Here is a 25,299-nt window from a genome sequence, read left to right as displayed (position 1 = left end):
TTCCTTCTTTCTCTCCTCTCTTTTTCTCTTTTTCCCAATACAATTTGCTTTTGGCCACTCTGCACTGAGCAAAATGACTAGAAGGAAAACCTCACCTCAAAAGAAAGAATCAGAAACAGTCCTCTCTCCCACAGAGTTACAAAATCTGGATTACAATTCAATGTCAGAAAGCCAATTCAGAAGCACTATTATTCAGCTACTGGTGGCTCTAGAAAAAAGTATAAAGGACTCAAGAGACTTCATGACTGCAGAATTTAGAGCTAATCAGGCAGAAATTAAAAATCAATTGAATGAGATGCAATCCAAACTAGAAGTCCTAACGACGAGGGTTAACGAGGTGGAAGAACGAGTGAGTGACATAGAAGACAAGTTGATAGCAAAGAGGGAAACTGAGGAAAAAAGAGACAAACAATTAAAAGACCATGAAGATAGATTAAGGGAAATAAACGACAGCCTGAGGAAGAAAAACCTACGTTTAATTGGGGTTCCCGAGGGCGCCGAAAGGGACAGAGGGCCAGAATATGTATTTGAACAAATTCTAGCTGAAAACTTTCCTAATCTGGGAAGGGAAACAGGCATTCAGATCCAGGAAATAGAGAGATCCCCCCCTAAAATCAATAAAAACCGTTCAACACCTCGACATTTAATTGTGAAGCTTGCAAATTCCAAAGATAAGGAGAAGATCCTTAAAGCAGCAAGAGACAAGAAATCCCTGACTTTTATGGGGAGGAGTATTAGGGTAACAGCAGACTTCTCCACAGAGACCTGGCAGGCCAGAAAGGGCTGGCAGGATATATTCAGGGTCCTAAAGGAGAAGAACATGCAACCAAGAATACTTTATCCAGCAAGGCTCTCATTCAAAATGGAAGGAGAGATAAAGAGCTTCCAAGACAGGCAGCAACTAAAAGAATATGTGACCTCCAAACCAGCTCTGCAAGAAATTTTAAGGGGGACTCTTAAAATTCCCCTTTAAGAAGAAGTTCAGTGGAATAGTCCACAAAAACAAAGACTGAATAGATATCATGATGACACTAAACTCATATCTCTCAATAGTAACTCTGAATGTGAACGGGCTTAATGACCCCATCAAAAGGCGCAGGGTTTCAGACTGGATAAAAAAGCAGGACCCATCTATTTGCTGTCTACAAGAGACTCATTTTAGACAGAAGGACACCTACAGCCTGAAAATAAAAGGTTGGAGAACCATTTACCATTCGAATGGTCCTCAAAAGAAAGCAGGGGTAGCCATCCTTATATCAGATAAACTAAAATTTACCCCAAAGACTGTAGTGAGAGATGAAGAGGGACACTATATCATACTTAAAGGATCTATTCAACAAGAGGACTTAACAATCCTCAATATATATGCTCCGAATGTGGGAGCTGCCAAATATATAAATCAATTATTAACCAAAGTGAAGAAATACTTAGATAATAATACACTTATACTTGGTGACTTCAATCTAGCTCTTTCTATACTCGATAGGTCTTCTAAGCAAAACATCTCCAAAGAAACGAGAGCTTTAAATGATACACTGGACCAGATGGATTTCACAGATATCTACAGAACTTTACATCCAAACTCAACTGAATACACATTCTTCTCAAGCGCACATGGAACTTTCTCCAGAATAGACCACATATTGGGTCACAAATCGGGTCTGAACCGATACCAAAAGATTGGGATTGTCCCCTGCATATTCTCAGACCATAATGCCTTGAAATTAGAACTAAATCACAACAAGAAGTTTGGAAGGACCTCAAACACGTGGAGGTTAAGGACCATCCTGCTAAAAGATAAAAGGGTCAACCAGGAAATTAAGGAAGAATTAAAAAGATTCATGGAAACTAATGAGAATGAAGATACAACCATTCAAAATCTTTGGGATGCAGCAAAAGCAGTCCTAAGGGGGAAATACATCGCAATACAAGCATCCATTCAAAAACTGGAAAGAACTCAAATACAAAAGCTCACCTTACACATAAAGGAGCTAGAGAAAAAACAGCAAATAGATCCTACACCCAAGAGAAGAAGGGAGTTAATAAAGATTCGAGCAGAACTCAACGAAATCGAGACCAGAAGAACTGTGGAACAGATCAACAAAACCAGGAGTTGGTTCTTTGAAAGAATTAACAAGATAGATAAACCATTAGCCAGCCTTATTAAAAAGAAGAGAGAGAAGACTCAAATTAATAAAATCATGAATGAGAAAGGAGAGATCACTACCAACACCAAGGAAATACAAACGATTTTAAAAACATATTATGAACAGCTATACGCCAATAAATTAGGCAATCTGGAAGAAATGGACGCATTCCTGGAAAGCCACAAACTACCAAAACTGGAACAGGAAGAAATAGAAAACCTGAACAGACCAATAACCAGGGAGGAAATTGAAGCAGTCATCAAAAACCTCCCAAGACACAAGAGTCCAGGGCCAGATGGCTTCCCAGGGGAATTTTATCAAACGTTTAAAGAAGAAACCATACCTATTCTCCTAAAGCTGTTTGGAAAGATAGAAAGAGATGGAGTACTTCCAAATTCGTTCTATGAAGCCAGCATCACCTTAATTCCAAAGCCAGACAAAGACCCCGCCAAAAAGGAGAATTACAGACCAATATCCCTGATGAACATGGATGCAAAAATTCTCAACAAGATACTGGCCAATAGGATCCAACAGTACATGAAGAAAATTATTCACCATGACCAAGTAGGATTTATCCCTGGGACACAAGGCTGGTTCAACACCCGTAAAACAATCAATGTGATTCATCATATCAGCAAGAGAAAAACCAAGAACCATATGATCCTCTCATTGGATGCAGAGAAAGCATTTGACAAAATACAGCATCCATTCCTGATCAAAACTCTTCAGAGTGTAGGGATAGAGGGAACATTCCTCGACATCTTAAAAGCCATCTATGAAAAGCCCACAGCAAATATCATTCTCAATGGGGAAGCACTAGGAGCCTTTCCCCTAAGATCAGGAACAAGACAGGGATGTCCACTCTCACCACTGCTGTTCAACATAGTACTGGAAGTCCTAGCCTCAGCAATCAGACAACAAAAAGACATTAAAGGCATTCAAATTGGCAAAGAAGAAGTCAAACTCTCCCTCTTCGCCGATGACATGATACTCTACATAGAAAACCCAAAAGTCTCCACCCCAAGATTGCTAGAACTCATACAGCAATTCGGTAGCGTGGCAGGATACAAAATCAATGCCCAGAAGTCAGTGGCATTTCTATACACTAACAATGAGACTGAAGAAAGAGAAATTAAGGAGTCAATCCCATTTACAATTGCACCCAAAAACATAAGATACCTAGGAATAAACCTCACCAAAGATGTAAAGGATCTATACCCTCAAAACTATAGAACACTTCTGAAAGAAATTGAGGAAGACACAAAGAGATGGAAAAATATTCCATGCTCATGGATTGGCAGAATTAATATTGTGAAAATGTCAATGCTACCCAGGGCAATATACACGTTTAATGCAATCCCTATCAAAATACCATGGACTTTCTTCAGAGAGTTAGAACAAATTATTTTAAGATTTGTGTGGAATCAGAAAAGACCCCGAATAGCCAGGGGAATTTTAAAAAAGAAAACCATATCTGGGGGCATCACAATGCCAGATTTCAGGTTGTACTACAAAGCTGTGGTCATCAAGACAGCGTGGTACTGGCACAAAAACAGACACATAGATCAGTGGAACAGAATAGAGAATCCAGAAGTGGACCCTGAACTTTATGGGCAACTAATATTCGATAAAGGAGGAAAGACTATCCATTGGAAGAAAGACAGTCTCTTCAATAAATGGTGCTGGGAAAATTGGACATCCACATGCAGAAGAATGAAACTAGACCACTCTCTTTCACCATACACAAAGATAAACTCAAAATGGATGAAAGATCTAAATGTGAGACAAGATTCCATCAAAATCCTAGAGAAGAACACAGGCAACACCCTTTTTGAACTCGGCCATAGTAACTTCTTGCAAGATACATCCACGAAGGCAAAAGAAACAAAAGCAAAAATGAACTATTGGGACTTCATCAAGATAAGAAGCTTTTGCACAGCAAAGGATACAGTCAACAAAACTCAAAGACAACCTACAGAATGGGAGAAGATATTTGCAAATGACATATCAGATAAAGGGCTAGTTTCCAAGATCTATAAAGAACTTATTAAACTCAACACCAAAGAAACAAACAATCCAATCATGAAATGGGCAAAAGACATGAAGAGAAATCTCACAGAGGAAGACATAGACATGGCCAACATGCATATGAGAAAATGCTCTGCATCACTTGCCATCAGGGAAATACAAATCAAAACTACAATGAGATACCACCTCACACCAGTGAGAATGGGGAAAATTAACAAGGCAGGAAACAACAAATGTTGGAGAGGATGCGGAGAAAAGGGAACCCTCTTACACTGTTGGTGGGACTGTGAACTGGTGCAGCCACTCTGGAAAACTGTGTGGAGGTTCCTCAAACAGTTAAAAATAGACCTGCCCTACGACCCAGCAATTGCACTGTTGGGGATTTACCCCAAAGATACAAATGCAATGAAACGCCGGGACACCTGCACCCCGATGTTTCTAGCAGCAATGGCCACGATAGCCAAACTGTGGAAGGAGCCTCGGTGTCCAACGAAAGATGAATGGATCAAGAAGATGTGGTTTATGTATACAATGGAATATTACTCAGCTATTAGAAATGACAAATACCCACCATTTGCTTCAACGTGGATGGAACTGGAGGGTATTATGCTGAGTGAAGTAAGTCAGTCGGAGAAGGACAAACATTATATGTTCTCATTCATTTGGGGAATATAAATAATAGTGAAAGGGAAAATAAGGGAAGGGAGAAGAAATGTGTGGGAAATATCAGAAAGGGAGACAGAACGTAAAGACTGCTAACTCTGGGAAACGAACTAGGGGTGGTAGAAGGGGAGGAGGGCGGGGGGTGGGAGTGAATGGGTGACGGGCACTGGGTGTTATTCTGTATGTTAGTAAATTGAACACCAATAAAAATAAATAAATAAATAAAAAAAAATAAAAAAAAAAAATAAAAATAAAAATAAGAAGTTGAAAAAAAAAAAAAAAAAAAAAAAAATAAGAAAGCTAATCCAAAGTGAAATTTGGCCACAAAGAAAGAGAAAGGTTTTCCTAACCTTTTACTTATTCTTTCTATATAGCCTTTCCCAAATTTCTAGTTAAATACCTTAAGAAGTCACCTATACACACAAACACACATACACTCACACACACACAAAATCACATCAATACCAAAAACTACGACAGATGAGCATTTCAATGCTGGAGTCTGAGAGAAATTGTACTATGAGACAGATGGAATTTCCATGAGGGAAAGCACTTAAATTCTGATCATGAAACAGATGGCCTGAAAAGGAGTAAGAAAATAATGCATACTTTACCACGGTTTCTGAAGAGATATGAGGTCTCTACCAACCAGAAATTTAGAAAAGTATTCCTCTTTTCAAAAGTGGCCAATCCATGAATTGACTCTTTCCTGCTTACTGTGGAAAGACAATTTTCTAGCAATCCCTTGTGTTTCTGCATATGTTGTAAAGAGGCATTGACAGCTTTTGTTCCAGCATATCTATTCAGAATGTTTGTATAGAAAACAGTTTTGAAAGATAGAAATGATGTCTCCCTCTAGAGTAGATGGCAGTTTTGTTTCCTGACCCAAAATAAGAAAGCTAATGTCTTTAGTGAAATGTTTCAGTGAGAACTGACCTAGTAGACACGAGATAACAGAGACCTAACCTAACCTACTAAGGAAGCTAGTAAGAATCAAGTTGATTTATATTGTAAATCTCAGAAAATTTCAGGAATTATAATAATGCTCCAGGTATATCTGAAGGCAAAGTGTTGAACTGAGCTGAAAACAGGAAAAATGGTTGAGAATCTACATTTAAAAAAAAAAAAAAAAAAGCTTCTCTTACCTTCCCAGCCTAAGACTTGGGGACACCCGTTAAAGCTAAGGGATTACTTGCCTCCAAAAACAGATGAACTGAAAGTCTTCATATTGAAAGGTGAATTATTCCCTAGCTCTCCCCCCATGGTCCTCTCACAGACCAATAGCAGGCAAGTTTATACTCTATGCTGACTGTTCTCTGTTTAGCTCTCCACCAATCTCTGCCTTACTCTGGGAGGATATCTATAAGGCTTCTTATGCCTTTGGCTTTGACTTAAAATCAGCCAAAGAGAGGCTCCAGCAGAATAAAAAAAGGTGGAAGGAGAGAGGGGTTGGGCTATGTATTCTACTCTGTCCCCCAACACCACCACACACTTTCGACAGTGGCTGCGTTCCTCTGTTTTCAAACACAGCAACCATTGGTTGTCCTCTCATATCCAGTTACAGATCTCTCCAGGTTCCAGTAACACTGTTCTTTCTCCTAGCATCTTTAGGCCTGGGGGAGATAAAACCTTTATCTCTGTTTTTCGTCTTTGGGTATTTCACCATCCCTTGAAGGGTCCTGTTTGTAAATATTCCTCTCATTTAATTCCCCTCAAGGCACCCTTCCATTATGCACTGCAGGTGGAGTGATCCAACTGCTTCCTGGAGGCCCAAACAGATACATTCCCTGTGGAAGTTTTCCGGAAGCCTCTAGTGAATCTGAACAAGCCTAAGAGAAAGATCTACAGATGTTTGTTCCTAAACAAAAGGGAACAGCATGAATGGGTGCCCAGAAGCATGAAACAAAATGCTCACTGTATTCTAAGAACTATACTAGAAGGGTGAAGTGAAGAGTGATTGAAGAGGAGGCTCAGAAGTAGACAATGCCAACTCATAGGGTACTTTTTAAGCCACCTCAAGGATGGCTTTACCCTGTAAGCTCTGCAGAGATACTAAAGTATTTCAAGTATGAGTTTCAGATCAAAGTGAAGACAACAATAAAGGAAAATTTGATATCAGCAAGGCAATAAAATGGGCAAAATGATAGAAACAAACAACTGCAGTGGTTTGCGTCAAAAGTACTAAAAGTCATAACTCTGACAGTAGCAGAAGAACGAGGAAAAAGAAAATTCAAGGCCATTTTGAATTGAGAGGCAGAATAAAGAAATGAATGGGAGAGGAGAAAAGAATCAGAATTGCTCTTAAGCCTCTAATTTTCAGCAATGGATACTCTGTCTTTCACTGAGATAAAGACCAGAGGAGGAGAGAGTTTAAGGGTGGCATTTACAGAAGGAAAGGGGGTAAGGGCAGGGAGGAGGTATAGAGGGGTGAGGGTAGGCAGAATGATGCAATGTTGTATTCTGAAGATGTTGAATTTGAAATATCTGTGGGAAATCAAAGTGAAATCTTCCTTGAGGCATAGGGAAAGAGTTTCCCTTTAACTTATTGAACCAACCTAGTCAGTGTAAACCAGATCCAGATCCACGGGGTGGGGCGGTTGGTGGGGGGGCGGTGGCTGAGCAAAATTGCGTTTAATCAACTTACAAGACCTACTGGCAACAGACAATACCAGCATTAAGAGGTTCTAAGTGCAGCCACCCATTTAACCACAAGGTGGAGTCAAACTATAGGACAACCTTAGAGCCGCCTTCAGTGCAGCTGAGCCATCACTTACAGTGTCTATAGATTTTATTTGCAAAGATCTACTCACTGGCAAATATGGCTGAAGACAAACTTGGGAATATTCTAAAACAAATTATATAGGCTCCACTATGGTCTAGGAGCTAGGAAGATAGTGTGTGATGAACTAATTGTGTGTGTGAACTAATAGTGTGTGATGAAGTAATTGAAGGAACTCAAGAGTTATGCAGGTATCTGTTTACATTGGACCTTAGGGGCTATGAGACAGGTCTGAGTCTTCAAAGACAAACTATAATTTATAAAAGCTGGCCAACAAGTTAGGTCAATTGGCATAATAGTCAGAAACAAGAAAGAAGACACTGACCAGTTTATGTATCACCAAGCAGGACTCCAGGGTTCACTCCAGTTGATTGTTGAAAAGTTACAGGTACCCCCAGGCTAAATATTAGATCTGGGTCTCATGCCATCTTGGCCCTTGTAGACACTCACTGTGGAATTAGATGAGTCAGTAAAAAAGAAACCAAATCAGTCAGCATCTCATTCCTTCATTCCTAATCTATTTCTTAGGAATCATTTTGGTACAAGTGGAGGCAGCAAGACTACAGTAAGATTTTAGGCATATGTGCCCAAATTGGGAAGAAGATGGTATATTATGGTTTCTTTGAGTGGCAAGGATTTTCAGGTGGCTGAATTAGGCCAAGATGTTTTCAAGGTGGCAACTATTTAGAGAAAGAGATATTTGACAGACCGCAATTGGAAAAAGGAATTGGGAAAATCAAACCATTTCTTGTTAACTTCCTAACTGGAGACTCTTTAATAAACTAGTTCCATTTCAAATCCTTGACTTCAAGTTGACTTCATCATAGCTTCTATGTAGCTTTATGTAGCTTCTTCCTCTATTCTTACCAAATTTGTTAGAAACAAGATTTGCCAATACTGCAGATTGGTGCTACTACAAATCCTGATTCCAACTTTAGCCTGATGCTCAATATGCTCCAGCAATCGTTCTTTCTCTCATTAGCCCTCACATTTTCCATTAGTGTTGTTCTAAAATATATTCACTCTTCTCACAGAGGAATTATGGTGAAGATTAAATACCTCAATACCTCCTAACTCACTTTTAACCCATGATCTCTCTTCTTACATCACAGACAAAAATAAAACCATGAGAAGATTTCAAATTTAAAACTATTCCTTACCTAAAAACCCACATGTATCTCTTATCAATTACTCCTCTCTTCTCCCAGCTATTTATTCTAAAAGAAATGTTCCTCCATTGGTATCAGGCTAATAATTCATCAACATTAACTACAAGAAAAAAAATCCCACTTAATCAAAGTCAAGTCTTTCCAACCTTGAGGAGAAAACATTTCCTTAACCCTAGATGTTCTAACTTCTTGCTATCACTTTCTTTTCTTCATACATTTTGTTTTGTTTTAAAGATTCCATTTATTTATTCGGGAGAGACACGGAGAGAGGCAGAGACATAGGCAGAGGGAAAAGTAGGCTCCCTCTGGGGAGCCTGATGCAGGACTCCATCCCAGGACCCCAGGATCATGACCTGAACCAAAGGCAGACGCTCCAACACTGAGTCATCCAGGTGCCCCTCTTTATATGTTTTTTGGGTGAAGAAGAGGGGAGGAGGCTCTGTGACTATCCCCATGCATTTTCTTCTCAACTTCTTCTCTTCTTCTAACCTACTATAACTGAGCTTCTGCCCTCTTGAAGCCCTGTTGTCCTCCAAGGTCCCATTGTTGCTAAATCCAAAGACTGCACTTCACCTGTATCACATTTGTCTTTGGGACAGCACTTGACATTAGAGAGAACACTATTCAAATCATAAATCTATAAAACTAATAGCAACTACCATTTCCTGATTGCTTAATATATGCCGGCCCCTATGCTGTTTTATACATATTACCTTATTTAATCCTTACAATAATCACATTTCATAAACAAGAAAATGGAGGTAAAATAACTTGCCAGCAGATGCAGAAAGAGTAAAAGAAAGAACTCGGATTTACTATCAAGGTTTATCTGACTCCAAAATCCATTCTCTCAAGGAATATGCTATTTTCAGACCTATATAGCATGCTGTCTCCTGGCCAATCCCACATGGATGCTACACAGGAACTTCAGTATCAACAAGCCCAACACTAAACATATTTTCTTAGCACAAGAGCAATACTTTTTCTGCTATTATCTACTTCTATGAATGGTGCCATTATCCATCAAATTGCCCAAACCAGACACAAGAAAGTTTTGTTTTAAAATTTTCCATTTCCTAGGTCCCACATTAAAATGGCCATTGACTTCTATCAACTAGACTCCTTTAATCTCTCTTCAATCTGTCCATCCTCACTTCCAAAGTTTGGTGTTTGGCTCTTATCATGTCTTACCTTGACCGCTACAAAATCTTCTGAAATGGTTTTCCCATCTACAACGTCATCCCATTCTAATCAATTCCCCATACAGAGCCAAAGTGGTCATTCTAAAATTCAAATGCTAGTAAGAATGTTTAGAAATCCAATCACTTATACACTGCTGGTGGGATTATAAAATGGTACGGCCACTCTGGAAAATAATTTGCAATTTCTTAAAAAGCTAAACATGCACTTACCATATGACCTAGAAATTATACTCCTGGGCATTTATCCCAGAAAAATGAAAACTAAATCCCTCAAAAATGTATAAATGATTGCTTATAAAAGCTTTTTTTTTTAAATTTTTAAAATTATTTATTTGAGAGAGAGAGCAAGCAAGAGCACAAGCAGGGAGGAGGGTTACAGGAGAGGGAGAAGCAGACTCCTCGCTGAGTAGGGAGCCTGACATAGGGCTCCATCCCAGGACCCTGAGATCATGACCTAAGATTCACTGACACTTCACTGACGGAGCCACCCAGGCACTCCTATAACAGCTTTATTTGTAATACAAAAAAAACTGGAAACAATCAGATCTCCACTAATAAATGAATGGATAAACAAACTGTGGGTGCATCTATAAATAAAAGTGAACAAACTATTGATACAACTTGGACAGATCCAAGAGCATTATGTTGAGTTGGGGGAAAAAAGTCAATATTAAAAGGTAACGTGTTGTATGATGAATCTGTTTATATACACTCTTGAAATGACAAAATTATTGAAACAGAAAACATACTAATGATGTCAGGGAACCACTAACATTAGGTTTGTTGGACAGGAAGTTATAGGGGCAGGTTTGGGTGACTATACAGATTAGAATGAGGATGATCTTCCTGGTAATGAAATAGTTTTGTTACTTTGATTGTAGTGGTAGTTACACAAAACCACAGATATGATAAATGGACAGAGAGCTATATACATGTTGTAACAAGGTCAAGTTTCTATTTTTGATATTGTAGTATACTTATAATTATATAAGATGTAACCGCTGGAGGAAAATAAATGAAGGGGGTGGGTGGAGGATGGTCTACAATGGTGATGGGTATTAAGGAGGGCACTTGTTATGATGAGCACTGGGTGCTGTATGTAAGTAACAAATGACTGGATTCTACTCTCGAAATCAAATTGCACTGCATGTTAACGACCAAAAATTTAAATTAAAAAAAAAAAAAAGATGACGGCTACTCAAGGGCTTTCTACACTATCTTTGCAACTTCCTAACAATCTCTAGTTATTTTTAAATGAAAAGCTAAAATCAAACTAAAATAGAAATTCAAGCTTTCAATAAGTTGAAAGAAGAAAATTAGGTGATTACAATATCTAATTTGTCCCCAATTATAGGCAGAGTATACCTAAGTCATCCTGTCTGTTTAAAGTTGGTCTCTTTCAGCAATTGCACTACTAGGTATGCAATGTATCCAAAGAGGCACCTGCACCCCAGTGTTTATAGCAGCAATGTCCACAGTAGCCAAACTATGGAAAGAGCCCAGATGTCCATCAACAGATGAATGGATAAAGAAGATGTGTCATGGATGTGTATATATATATTTATATACGTGTGTGTATATATGTATATGTATATAAATATGTGTATATATATATATACACACACACACACACAATGGAATACTACTCAGCCATCCAAAACAATGAAATCTTACCATTTGCAATGACATAGATGGAACTAGAGGATATTATGCTAAGTGAAATAAGTCAACTAGAGAAAAACAACTATCATATGATCTCACTCATGTGGAATTTAAGAAACAAAATAGAGGAGCATAGGGGGAGAGAGGAAAAAATAAAACAATAAAATAAAAAATAAAACATCTTTGAAATCAGAGACAGACAAACCATAGGAGACTCTTAATCATAGGAAACAGACTGAGGGTCCCTGGAGGGGAATGGCGTGGGGCGATGGGGTAACTGGGTGATGAGCATTAGGAAGGCACATGATGTAATGAGCACTGGTATTATATAAGACTGATGAATCACTGACCTCTACCTCTGAAACCAATAATACATTTTATGTTAATTAACTGAATTTAAGTAAAAATTTTAAAAAATAAAATAAAATGGGGAAAAAATTAAAAATAAAGTTGGTCTCTTTTCTGTTATTTGCTAAAGGACTTCATTGAGTCATGCCTCTTCTATTTCCATCAATATTTTTTTAAGCTTTTATTTCCTGCATCTGAAAATGATCATCTCCACACTGCAGCCAAAGTAATCTCTTTAAAAACAAATCTGGCCTTGTCATTCTCTTACTTAAAACCATTTAATGTCTTTCCTTTTTCCTTAGAGTTCTTAATGTGTTTCTTAAAAATGATCATACTCTTAATTCTCTCTGTAACATCATCCATCACCATTCTTCTGCTAAGTTTCATCCTTTAAGTCTTCTAAAAAACCACTGCACTCTTTCCATCTCAATGTGATCATCCCAGATGAAAGCTCTGCCAGGAATTTTTCCCTTCTTTCACGTAGCTAACTCCTAACATTCTTTAGGCCTCAGCTTAAATATTATTGTCTAACAGAAGGCTACCTTGATCCATTAATGTAATAGAACAACCTGTAATATGGTTCCCATACTGCTGTGGGATGTGAAACCATTTTAGTGGTAGATAAAATTTTAATCTTACATTTATTTTTCCTGTCCTGATGGCTAACACAATGTTTTCGGATTAGGACTTACTATTATTACTTAGAGCAATACCTACATTGGAGTCCCAAGCCCCATTCTCCCTGTATGGGGTGCTATGATAAGAACCAGGTGGTTATGCCTACATGTATACAAAGGAGGTTCTCACACAATAGGAGAGGAGACCTGAAATTATGAATCTGAGTGCTTATATAACAACTGCTTATATCACTACACCCCCATCTCCTGAGAAAAGGAAAAAATCTTATCTACCTAAGGTAAACAAATCATGTGGAATATAAACAGATGGCTCTGTATTTCACTCCCTTAAAATGTGAGGAGTAAATGAATCTGGTAAAAGGAGACATTCTTCATCTTTATTATAAGACGATTTTCTTTACTCAGACAGCCTGATCAAGTAAAAACGGCAAATCAGGTAATTCCAAGAGTCCCTTTTTTCACATCAAACAATCAAACAAAAACTGTTCGAATCGGCTTAGTCAGTACTCTGGAAAACAGTAAAAAGCTTATAGCATCCAAGAAAATGCCAAATCAAAAAAGGGGCAATTTAAAATAGCAAAACTTTATGAGAGGCATTTTCAATTGCCATTCCTAAACTCTTCCAGAAAATATCAATAAAGAGATAGAAATTTTGAAAAGGAATGAAAATAAATTGTGAATCTGGATAGTGTAATAACTAAAATGAAAAATTCACTAGAGGGTCACAATAGCAGATCTGAGCAGGCAGAAGAGAGAATCAGCAAACCTAAAGTTAGATCAATGGAAAGTATTCAGTGTGGGGATAGCTGGGTGGCTCAGTGGTTGAGCGTCTGCCTTTGGCTCAGGCCATGATCTTGGGGTCCTAGGATTGAGCCTGCTTTTCCCTCTGCCTCTCTTTCTGTGCCTCTCACGAATAAATAAATACAATCTTTTTTTTTAATTCAGTTTGAAGAGCATAAAGAATGAAGAAAAATAAGCCTAAGATAGCTATAGGAACCATCAAGTAAATATACTAACATATTCATTACTGGGGGCCAAGAAAGAAAGGCAAAGAAAGAATATTTCAATAAATAATCAGAAACTTATCAAATTTAATAAAAGATAGGTATATGCATATACAAAAAGTTCAAAAACTTACCAAGGATAAACACAAAGATGTCACATCAAGACACATGATAATCAAACTGTCAAAAGACAAAAACAAAAAGATAATCATGAAAGCTGTGAGAGCATAGAATTGTCACATACAAGAAACCAATAACAATGTAAATTAATGACATTTACATCTAATTTCTTGTGAGGAACAATGAAGGCCAAATAGCAGTAAGATGACATACTAAAAAGTGCTGAAAGAAAAAGACTAACAAGAATTCTATATCTGCCAAAACTATACTCTAATAATGGAGAAAGTAGACAATCCCAGATAAACAAAAGGTGGAGGAGCTTGTCACTAGAAGATCTGCTCTATATGATACGCTAAAGGGAGAGCCTTTGGAGCTGAAATGAGGGGACACTAGACAACAATGCAAAACAAGAAGAAATCAAGAACTCAGATAAATGCAGCTATACAGATACATATAAAATCCAGTGTTATTGTGTTTTGGGGTTTTAGCTTGGTTTTTTTCTATATAATTTAAAAGAAATTCATAAAAAATTATAAATCTACAATAATGGGTATACAATGTACAAAAACATAACTTATAATAGTAACATAAAAGAGGGGACAAAACTGAAACAATGCTTCCAGCCAGCGAATGCGTCTTGCCTGGGCCTTGAGTTGAAGGGCGCCCCCCAAACCTGCGCTGGTTAGAGCACCACTGCGTGCGACCTAAGGCAGGGCTCAGTCTCACTGCGCTGCCGCAAACCGCTTTGCAACCCAGAGTCCTCAATATTAAAGAGCCACTGGATTTATACTTTAAAATGATTAATTTTAAGTTATGTTTTAAGTTTTTTCTTTAAAAAGAAAAAAATGTGTTAACCATGTAGGAACATGAAAATATTCACAATGTCCTACAGTTATACACAAGCACTAAAAACCAGGAAATATGGAAATTACGTGTATCTGTTTTCTAACTCTCCCCGAATTATTAGCATGATTGCACACAATAAGGATAAGTAATGTTTGAAAAACTCTTGCTTTAGTTATATGCGTTTATGCATTTATTAGGTATAATATAAAACATATTTCTTATTGTGGGTTGCAAAAAAAAATCAAAAGCCACTGAAAATATACTCTTCCTATTTTTGGAGATAGCTCCAAAAATTAAACTAGAACTACCATATGATCCAGCAATTCTACTGCTGTGTATATATCTGAAGGAAATGATATCACTATCTCAAAAAGATATATGTGCCTCTATGTCCACTGCAGCATAATTAACAATAGCCAAGATATGGAAACAACCTAAGTGTCCATTGAGGATCAATGGGTAAAGAAGATGTGGTTTATATATACGATATATATTTTTAAAGATTTTATTTATTTATTCATGAGAGACACAGAGAGAGAGAGAGAAGCACAGACACAGGCAGAGGGAGAAGTAGTCTCCATGCAGGCAGCCTGACGTGGGACTTGATCCCGGGTCTCCAGGATCACACCCTGGGCTGAAAGCAGCACTAAATCGCTGAGCCACCCAGACTGCTCTATACAATATAATATTAATTAGCCATAAAAAGAGAAGAAAATCTTGAATTTGCAACAACACGGATGGACCTTGAAGGCATTAGGCTTAGTGAAATAAACAGAGAAGTACAAAAACTATATGATTTTACTTTTATGTGAAATCTAAAAACAAAACAAAAGAAAACTCAGAACAGAGAGCAGACTGGCAGTTGCCAGGGGCAGGGGTGGGTATGGGTAAAATGGGTGAAGGTGGTCAAAAGGTACAAACTTCCAGTTACAAAATAAACAAGTCCTGAGCATATAATGTACAGCATGGTGACTATAGTTAGTACTGTATGTTTGAAAGTTGCTAATAGAGTAGATCTTAAAAGTTCTCATGTAACTGTGTGCTGATAGATGTTCACTAGATATAATTGCGTTGATTTTGTAATATACAAAAAATACATTTGGTATACATATATCAAATCATTAGGTTGTACATCTGACCCTAATATACTGTTTTAAACAATTATATCTCAATCCCCAAAAATTTTAATTAAAAAAATTGGTTTTTTAAAAGATTTTATTTTTGAGTAATCTCTACACCCAATGTGGGGCTTACACTCACAACCCTGAGATCAAGAGTCACAAGCTCTACCAACTAAGCCAGCCATGATCCCCTTAAAAAAAAATAAAAATAAAAAAATAAAAAGTTTTTTTAAGCCTTTGAGTCAAGGCCATCTTCTTCTCAGGCAGCCTACACCATTATGGATTCTAGGATCTGTCCGTTTCTAGCCACTCCAGGACACCCCTGATGGGTTACCCCAAGTCTCTCTGCTAGGTTAGCCAATACTTTGTCAAATCTACATTGCAATCTTAGGGTCCCTCTGCCTGATTTTGCTTCCTTTCCCTGTTTTCTTTCACAAATGTCAGATCGGTGTCAAAGTCTGAAGATTTTTGAGGCCTAATCCTTCTTTCTTCTCCTTAACCTTCACAGGCCTTATCTCCCAATAAATCTCTGGTATTCCTAACTCCATTTTACCATCAGCTTCTTGCAGGATCTAATCTATCTTTATAGCACTTACTAGAATTCATAAAGATATGGTTATATGTTTATAATACTGTCTCTATTACACAGCAATCCCTGACTGCTTTTTAAACTGAGAGGTTCTCCCTTCACATAGCCTGGATAACTTCCCTTTAGACTGCATCTCCATCTCTCCTCTAGGCCCAGACACAGCAGTAATGATTGTATAGTTGCACTTTATATAGGGGAAACACCGCTGAGAGTGGAAGGTCTAAAATCCTGTTTCAGGGCTTCATCTTAAAAGTGTAGGATTTCTCAGCCCTTGGCATTATCGACATTTTATTTTTTTTAAGATTTTATTTATTTATTCATGATAGTCACACACAGAGAGAAAGAGAGAGAGAGAGAGGCAGAGACATAGGCAGAGGGAGAAGCAGGCTCCATGCAGGAAGCCGGACGTGGGATTCGATCCCAGGTCTCCAGGATCGCGCCCTGGGCCAAAGGCAGGCGCTAAACCGCTGCGCCACCCAGGGATCCCTTATCGACATTTTAGATTGGATAATTCTTTGCAGTGGAGGCACTTTCCTGCACATTGTAGGATTTTAGTAGCATTGCTGTCCCCTATTCACTAGGCACCAGTGGCATCACTCTCCATTGTGACATGTATGATGTAAATGTCTCCAGGCTTTTTCAAATGCCCCCCTCCCACCAGAGGTGCAAAATCACCCCTGGTTGAGAACGACTGACCTTGAAGAAAGAGCTTTTTTTTTCTAACTCTCCCCAAAATCCAAAATGCTATACGGTCAATTGGTATCCTGCTGGAACTTACCATTGTCCTGGGAATATTCCTCCAGGTTAAGCAGACCCAGATGCCTTGGCAGCAGCTCCCACACAATGTAAAGCTTCCATTCCCTTCTTCCTATGTCTGTCCTTTGGGCCCTAAGTGGGTCTGCATGTGTTCCCAGGAGTTACAGACTTAAGCCTGGACAGATTATCCCAGCTGGCTGACTGAAACTTAAAGGAAGGCCCATTCAGGGCAGTATGTTGATGTCCCAATGGACGGATGAACACTGTCCCTTTGCCTGTATGCCTTCTCATCACACTTTCATCCACAAACTGTTTTCTCCCATTTTGTTCGGAAAATCATTAGTCATCCGTAGGTGGATCCCTGCTGCTGTTCACCCTGGAGCATGCTCTATACTAGCAGTTTCTCAGATGAAAAGAGGTTATTTAAAAAAAGAAATGTCTATATTTCTGAGTGTCTATCCTTAATATTTTAAGATTCTTATTCTGGCTGAATGTGTGAGCCACGGCCATCTCCAGGTCAGGCATAGAAACCTCTCCTACTTCTACTTCAGATGCTTTGGAATATGAATTCCCAAATCCTCGAAGTCTCTGGCACACAAAGCGCATTTCACATGCTTTCATATGCTTTCACTAAATAGGTACCTCAACGTCTAGCTTTTCCCACAAATCTGGTTCATGTCCAGTCATTTCCTCATTACGCTGCACAGACAGAAACTTCATTTTATCTATGTAGATTTGCTTTCCTTCCCTCTCCTCATCTCAACTGTTTTCTCCTCCTTACTTGCATTCATTTGCATGTTTCAAGTTTATATTTCGGACTCTTAATATTCGGGGTGCGCAAGATTTAGTGAAAACAGGATTTAGACGAGGGGATTGCAAAAGTCACTTTAAACAATCCGTTACAATCAGTCCAGTGTCAACGGAGAAATGCGATTAACATGTTTTTAGGATGCTGAGGAATTTCCTTGGATGAGGGCAAAAGAAACTCTCCTGCCCCAGGGTGACTTGTTGGGAGGGGGCTGGGGTTCGTGGGCAGAAGACGCAGGATAGGATCTGGAAGGGGTTTGGGGTTGAAAACGTGTTACTCCTCTGCTCCTCCTTCTCCGCCCACAAAACTGAAACAATGCTTCCAGCCAGCGAATGCGTCTTGCCTGGGCCTTGAGTTGAAGGGCGCCCCCCAAACCCGCGCTGGTCAGAGCACCACTGCGCGCGACCTAAGGCAGGGCTCAGTCTCACTGCGCTGCCGCAGACCTCACTGTGGCTTTGCAACCCAGAGTCCTCAATATTAAAAGCTTTTGGGATTCGATAACAATCAGGTTCAAAAAACGTCACACTCCTTGGCAAAATAGCTCAAATTACACATCCCATTGCAAGCATCGCTAACTTTGCATTGAGTCTGTTTTCGTCTCAAGAGCAAAACGTTCTTTCTCATTCTCAAATCACCGCGGCCAGGGAAAACTAAAAGCTCTGTCAAACGAGCGCCCGGAAAGCTGATTCTTCAGACACTGAGCAACCCGAGAGCTGGACGCCGCCCGCTACCAAACCCGTACGGGAGGACGGTGGCTCGGAAGGGCCAAACTTAACAACCCGCAGTAGCGCACGAGAACGCAAGCGACGTCGGACGTAAGCCTTCCGGCCGCAGAGCCTAACGGGAGAAGCCGCGGAACGTGCTGGGGCGCCGGCCGTCCGAAAAGGAAACGAGTTCTTCAAAAGACCGGAGTGGCCTTGTAGGTTCTCTTGGCAACTCGGGGTTACCCTCCTTTTGTAGAAAGAATATTGCCCTCGCGCTTCGGGGCCACCCCGAGTTTTCTCGAGTCGCACGGTGACGCACTTCTTGAGCGCGCCAATGCGGGGCTGGCCGGAGGGCGGGCTCTTCGAATTTGAATTCCCCAACTGTTGTGGGTGACTGGGAACCTCGCGAGGGGGTACGGGTCGCCTGGGCTTGGGCTGCGGGGCCAGAGGCGCGAGCCCTGGGATCGCCCGCCCACCCTTCGCGAAGCCAAGCCCGGACTGCCGGCTTCTAGCCCTATGAGGCCCTTCACCCAAGGTATGAACTCCTTGCCCCGCTCCCCTCCCGTCCCGCGCTCGCCCCCCCCCCCCCCCCCCCGCTGGCGCTGAGGGTCCCCACCCATCAGCATTCTTGGCCCGCCGTGGGCTTTTCTACACTTTCGGCGTCGGTAGGGGTTTCATGACTATTTATTCGTTGTCTACGTATTTGTTGCGTGTCTGCTGTCGTTCAGATTCGTTTCAGTGGTGAACGCTCTAGGACTTTGTTCTAAAATCATTTCTGTAAAAAAAAAAAAAAAACACACACACACACACACACACAACCCCCAAAAAACCTTTACGTTAGAATGATTTGTGTGCATCACTGCTCTTGGACCCCAAGATCCACAGCGCTGTAGACGCACTTGATCCATCGAGCTTATAATTTCTTCTGGTTCAATTACACATTGTTTGCAAACACATTTAGATGTTAATAAAATTATTTAGCAAATGGAGGACCCTCTCATCCTACTCTTCAAAGTCACAATTTGGTACAATTCCGGATTTTTTTTCCTATGCTTTTGCTCATGTGTTGTATAGAAATGCAACTGTATGTCCTCTTCTACTCCTTCCTTTTTTATTGAATATATCCTCGCTGTTTTCTATGTCAGTTCATATACAGGAATATATCTTTTTATTGAATACATAGAATTCAGTTGTATGAATATAGCAGAATTTCGTCCCATAGTGGTGGAGATCTACATTGTTTATAGTTTGTCCAGTACTTCAGTGAACGTCCCTGTATATCGTTTGGGCCTTGACTTAGGTCCTGCTCTAATCATTGTCTGTGGGACCTTGGGCAGATTATTTAACCACCTGTGCCTTAGTTTCCCCATCTTCAAAACTTTTAAGAATTGCTGTAAGGTTATGTAGTGCTTGACATATATGCAATAAATATTGACTGTTATTACCATTTACATATTTGCATTCTTAATGTAGTTTCCATAAGAAAAAAATTTAGAAATGGAATTTCTTGATCGACAGCATGCACACCTATATTTTGAAATTGATCTTTTCAAATCTGATAAACAAGAAGTCCCATTGTTTTAATTTGCAGCTCTTCAATTATTAGTAAAACGAAATGTCATTTGACTCACTGAGTAGCTTTCTGTATTCTTTATCAATTGCCTTTCATACCTTTTGGTCGTTTTCTGTGTTGCTCATTTTTAAAAATTGATTCATTTGGTGACTTTGAATGTTATTTATAGTAATTGAATCAATCAATTCCTTTGTATACCAAGTGCTGAGTTTGTTTTTGGGTCCCCCCCCCCCCCCCCGCCATATATCATTTACCAGTTAACTTAAAATTCCTCTCATTTTTTTCTGTTTCCACCTCCCAGTTTTAATTAGTGTGCTTTGGGATTTTTGACCCTTTCCATTATAATAATTGTTATTGTTACTATTGCTACCACTACAGTAAATCCCTAGAAGAACTTTTCATGTAATTTTGGGAAGAAGAGTAACAGTTAAATTCAGCATCATATCCATGATAAAAAAAAACAGTTGTTTAGCTTTATGTATATATTTACATACCTATAAAGTGCTCATAGCTAGCTTTTTCATATGATGGTTTTCTCATACCCAAATCTTTTTCATAAATAGCAATTTTTTTCTTAGTGTATCAGCATTTGTCAGTTTTCAGAATAAATGGCAACAGTTAGATTTTCCAAATAGTTTTAAGCAGTTAGTGAAGCAGAAGCATACCATTTTAGAATTCACATTCTTCTCTTCTCTAGTCCAAGAAGGAACTTGTTAGTGACCTCCCTCTGTTAGGTTGAGTGTGCTTGGCCTTCAGGCTACTCTCTTCCTCAACTTGAGGAATGCCTATTACTGAATCCCTGTCCTCTAACATCAGCCTCTTCTATCAGAGTCTGAGCATCATAACCTGTTTTCTTAGCTTTGCTCTTCTATTAACTAGGAGGAGAATGGGGCTTTGAGCTTTAGTCTCGACCTGGTGATTTCCTGTTTTTATTCTGTATCTATTCTGCAAAGCCTCTCTGGTCAGAAAATCCTAGGTAATTTTTTTTCCTCTACATCCTCACCAACCACACTGAAGCCACAGACAACTATTGCCAACTCTTTTGGCTTCTATTGAGTTACTATTTATCATATAATGGGAAAGAGGGGCTCCTAGGAATCTTCTGTGTCTTTTTTGGAGGTCGGGTTTAGAATTTGAGGTTTTCCAGAATCTTGACCACTCACTCCCATCCTGCTACGTGTTTGAATTGGGAGGGTAGAGGTTGGGCAACATGAAAAAGGACGTGTATGTTTGTTCTTTGAGCCTTTCAGTTGGGCCATAATAACCTGCCTTTAGAAAACAGTAATATTTGTCTACTAAGATTGGGCCTGTTTTCAGTTCCACTAGTTTATTTGCATTTTATACTTCCTTGGAGCATTTCATTAGTTTGTGAGGAATTGAGATTGTGGAAGCTTGTACATACTTAGCCCTTCTTTTGTGTGCAGTTGTCCCCATTTATTCATTTTTTATTTTGAGAGTTTAAAGTGAACCACTAGTAAGTATTTTAACTCGCAACACAGGATTCCTATCACTAGCACATTGCCAAACACATAAATCTATGCATTAGTACATATTTACTAAATTAACACTCTGTGGAAGAATTCAGTTGTTTCGTGTCACAGGGCCAGATTGCCAAGTTAGCCTTCTTTGTCAGCCCTTGTTAGAAAGGAATATTTCCTTTTTTTCTCTTAATAAAGTATTGGATAAGGTACTATTTGTGTATGAATTCTTAACTTGCATACTTCTCATGGAAGTTATTTAGATAAAGATACTTGATATCTTTGATTTGACTGCATTAGTATTTTCTGTGGTATGCTTTTTATGTTTATATGATGTCAAAGATTGATTAGAATAGTTATAAATTCAGCAATAAGAGATGCAGTAAGTTGAAACTGGTAAGTTCCAAGCTCCTTAGGTGGAAATGTTTTATTTATTTGCCAAATATTACAAAATGTATGGTTCATCACTTAGAATCTTGATTTATAGGTGTGGGATACAAAATATATTTATAAAAGCAAGTTAAAACAAGTCATGTGTGCTCAAGTACATGATTTCCTCTAAAAATTCTAAATTGCATTAATTTTTTTAAAAAATGAATATAATTTACTTGCGATTTGAATGTTTTTCAATTAAAACTGCATGGTTAAAATGTTCAGCAGTATAACAAAATCAGGATTGGCAATTATTTTTTCTTTTTTTTTAATAAATTTATTTTTTATTGGTGTTCAATTAGGATTGGCAATTATGTAACTAAAAAATTGAATGAATCTTTCAGCTTTTTTTTTTCAAGACACTGAATACGTTTTTATTGAGCCTTTTAGTTTACAACATGAGGTAAAAGGAAAGTCACTTCACCTTAACTAATATTTTACACAGCTGTAGTAAAATATCTCAAACTTTAAGGAATTATGATGGATTACATATATTAAAAGTTGGGGATTGGGTAAACAATATCTGAGTTCTTAAATTTTCCAGTTGACTCTCCCCTTAACAATAGTAACCAGCTCTAGTTACATAAGTTTCTTCAAGGCCATGTTTTATTGTTGTTAATGTCTATATCTGAAGCATTGCTATTTCAATCAATATCTACTAATTCCACTTCAAAAATGAGTTTTCCATTTGGTGGAATTTTGGCGTCAGGCTGTCCTTTCTTTCCATAAGCCCATTCTGGTTCAATCTCTAGTCGAGCCTTTTCTCCTTTACTCATAGTTAAGAGTGCTTCATCCCATCCTCTGATAACTTTGTCTATTCCAGCCTTAAAACTTAAAGGCTTGGCATTTTTCTTCTTTGAACTGGTTTGAATATTAGTATCAAAAACAGTCCCATCCTGTAGTGTTCCTGTATACCAGCAGTGAACAACATCTCCCTTTTTGGGAAAGTTGGTTTTATCTCCTTTTCTAAGGACAGGTTTTGTATATTTTGGTGGACCCTCATCCAGAGTCTTCACACTTGGTTTCTTTGGGTTTATCTTCATTAAGCTTCACATTTTTCACCTGCTCAGACACTTTACTTATACTTTCAGTACCTTTGAAACGCTTATGTTCAAAAAGATGGTTGTAGGCTGTAACCAAATGGTCCTTGTTAGCTGTCTTGGCCACATTTTTAATGTTTCCTAATAACTTATGTTCTACAAGAAACGAATCTGAACCGTGGTCCTCTAGAAACTCGATAATGTCCTTCTTGGGTAGTTGCTCGCTGCGCAGCTGCTCCACGGTCCAGGCCCGCTGTGGAACAGCCGCCACCATCTTTGCCGCTATCTTCCCCTGCTTGAATCTTTCAGCTTTCATTAGAATGTATCATCATACCTGCTGCCTTAAAATTTAAGTGCCTAAAAGGAAAAGTGATGTTTGTGAAATTTAATCTTTTATAGTGTAATATAGTGCCGTATGCAGATGTCCTTCAATGCTTTTTGATGCAAATATTAGATTGGAACCTCCAGGACTTGAGGTTCAAGTATATAAGACCAAACTTCTCATCTAAAATAATAATGAGTCTTTAAAAAAAATATAGAACTTCATATTTGTGTTATGGAAAGCAAATAAACTTTTTTTTGCACCAAAGCATGATAAAGGTTGATTTCACATTGAACTACAGGTTCCTCTGGGCCCCTGCAGAAGTCTACTTTCCTGAAAATTGTGTTTAAGTGAATCATCTATTAGGGAAAACTTGTTGCTTCTGTTTTCAAGATGATTGCAACACCTTTGAAACATCCAGGAATTGATTTGTCTTCAGAGACATCTTCTAAAAGAAGGAAAATGCCCATGCATGCAATCTTTTTTGACACCATTCCTGAAGGAACACTTACTCCTGTAAAAGACTTGGCAAAATATCAGAACCCCTCTTTAACATTGAATGACCATAAAAGGACTCATTGCCTAGACATGACAGATTTTAATAATAAAAATAGATTTCATTCCACCATGCTAGCAGGGGCTACCACCTCTAACAGCTCTCTTGATATCAGTGCTATAAAGCCCAGCAAGGACAGATTAAAAAATAAAGCAAACTATGAATCACCGGGAAAAATATTTCAAAGAATGAAAGAAAAAGTACTGCGTGACAAGCAAGAACAAGCATCAGGAAACAATAGTTTGTTGGAACCATCAAAAAATAAAAAGAAAATTTTTACTCCTAAAGGAGCTGAGAAAAGAGTATTGCAGCGTACCTATGTCTATGAAGAAAAGGAAAACAACAAATCATTCCAGTCAGATAACAGTTCATCAAGAGGTTAGTTTTATTATGTGTTGGTTGAAAAGCTATGATGTGTTGTGTTTATTGGTCTGATACTGTTTTAGGTACTCAGGATAGAGGAGTGAACAAAGTGGACAAATACCCCAGCCTCTGTGTATTAGCTCACATTCAGGTAGTGGGAGAGACTATTTAAATAAGAATGGTACAATATAGGGCAGCCCGGGGGCTCAGCAGTTTAGCACTGCCTTCAGCCCAGGGTGTGACCCTGGAGACCCGGGATTGACTCCCACCTCAGGTTCCCTGCATGGAGCCTGCTTCTCCCTCTGCCTGTGTCTCTGCCTCTCTCTCTCATGAATAAATTAATCTTAAAAAAAAAAAAGGTACAATATAGGAGAAGTGCTATGGAAAGAAGAACAGAATAAGGATAATAGGGAGAGTTGGAGTGGGTTGTAATTTTCCATGTGGTGGTCAGAGTTAGTTCAATGAGAAGATGCCATTTGAGTCAAAAAAAATTGAGGGAAGTGATAGATACAGATAGAATATTGGGAAAAGGGCAGCCCTGGTGGCTCAGCGGTTTAGCGCCACCTTCAGCCCAGGGTGTGATCCTGGAGACCTGGGATCAAGTTCCGCGTCAGGCTCCCTGCATGGAGCCTGCTTCTCCCTCTGCCTGTCTCTGCCTCTCTCTCTGTGTCTCTCATGAATAAATAAATAAAATCTTTAAAAAAAAAAAATATTGGGAAGGATGATCCAGACAAGGTAATAACTAGTACAAATGCTCTGAAATAGCATTCCTCCACAAATTCAAGGACGAGCTATGAGATTAGTATATCATAGAGTGAGTGGAAAGAGGTAGAGAGAAGGAGACAGATACAATTAAAAAATGTAGAGCTTTTATAGGTGAACATAAGAGTTTAGGGTTTTATGTGAGCAAATTAAGGAGTCATTAGAGGGCTCTGAGCAGAGAAGTGACAT

General features: G+C 38.8%; 1 protein-coding gene, 1 long non-coding RNA gene and 1 pseudogene across 5 annotated transcripts in view; 1 reads left to right on the top strand and 2 right to left on the bottom strand.

The window, feature by feature from the left end:
* LOC111097209 overlaps positions 1-19,068 on the bottom strand; it is a 111,902-nt gene extending 92,834 nt beyond the window's left edge. Inside the window, exons 1-3 of one of the 2 annotated variants that reach the window (XR_005363213.1) lie at positions 17,095-19,065; positions 13,775-13,820; positions 7,938-8,066 (exon numbers count right to left, since the gene is read on the bottom strand). This is a non-coding gene — a long non-coding RNA (uncharacterized LOC111097209). Of the gene's footprint in view, positions 1-7,937; positions 8,067-13,774; positions 13,821-17,094 lie in introns of those variants that run through there. The other variant, XR_005363214.1, reaches the window with a different exon arrangement.
* MIS18BP1 (MIS18 binding protein 1) overlaps positions 18,679-25,299 on the top strand; it is a 47,099-nt gene continuing 40,478 nt past the window's right edge. The window contains exons 1-2 of one of the 3 annotated variants that reach the window (XM_038544624.1): positions 18,679-18,799; positions 23,731-24,363. In XM_038544624.1, the coding sequence (XP_038400552.1) occupies positions 23,823-24,363 (541 nt within the window). In that variant the 5' untranslated portion in view covers positions 18,679-18,799; positions 23,731-23,822. Of the gene's footprint in view, positions 19,120-23,730; positions 24,364-25,299 lie in introns of all 3 variants that reach the window. The other 2 variants (XR_005363212.1, XM_038544623.1) reach the window with 2 other exon arrangements.
* On the bottom strand, positions 22,413-23,396 carry LOC610412 (annotated as a pseudogene).

This window comes from Canis lupus, chromosome 8 (genome assembly GCF_011100685.1).
Source record: "Canis lupus familiaris isolate Mischka breed German Shepherd chromosome 8, alternate assembly UU_Cfam_GSD_1.0, whole genome shotgun sequence".
NCBI lineage: Eukaryota > Metazoa > Chordata > Mammalia > Carnivora > Canidae > Canis > Canis lupus.
This window is presented reverse-complemented; position numbering and strand designations above follow the sequence as displayed.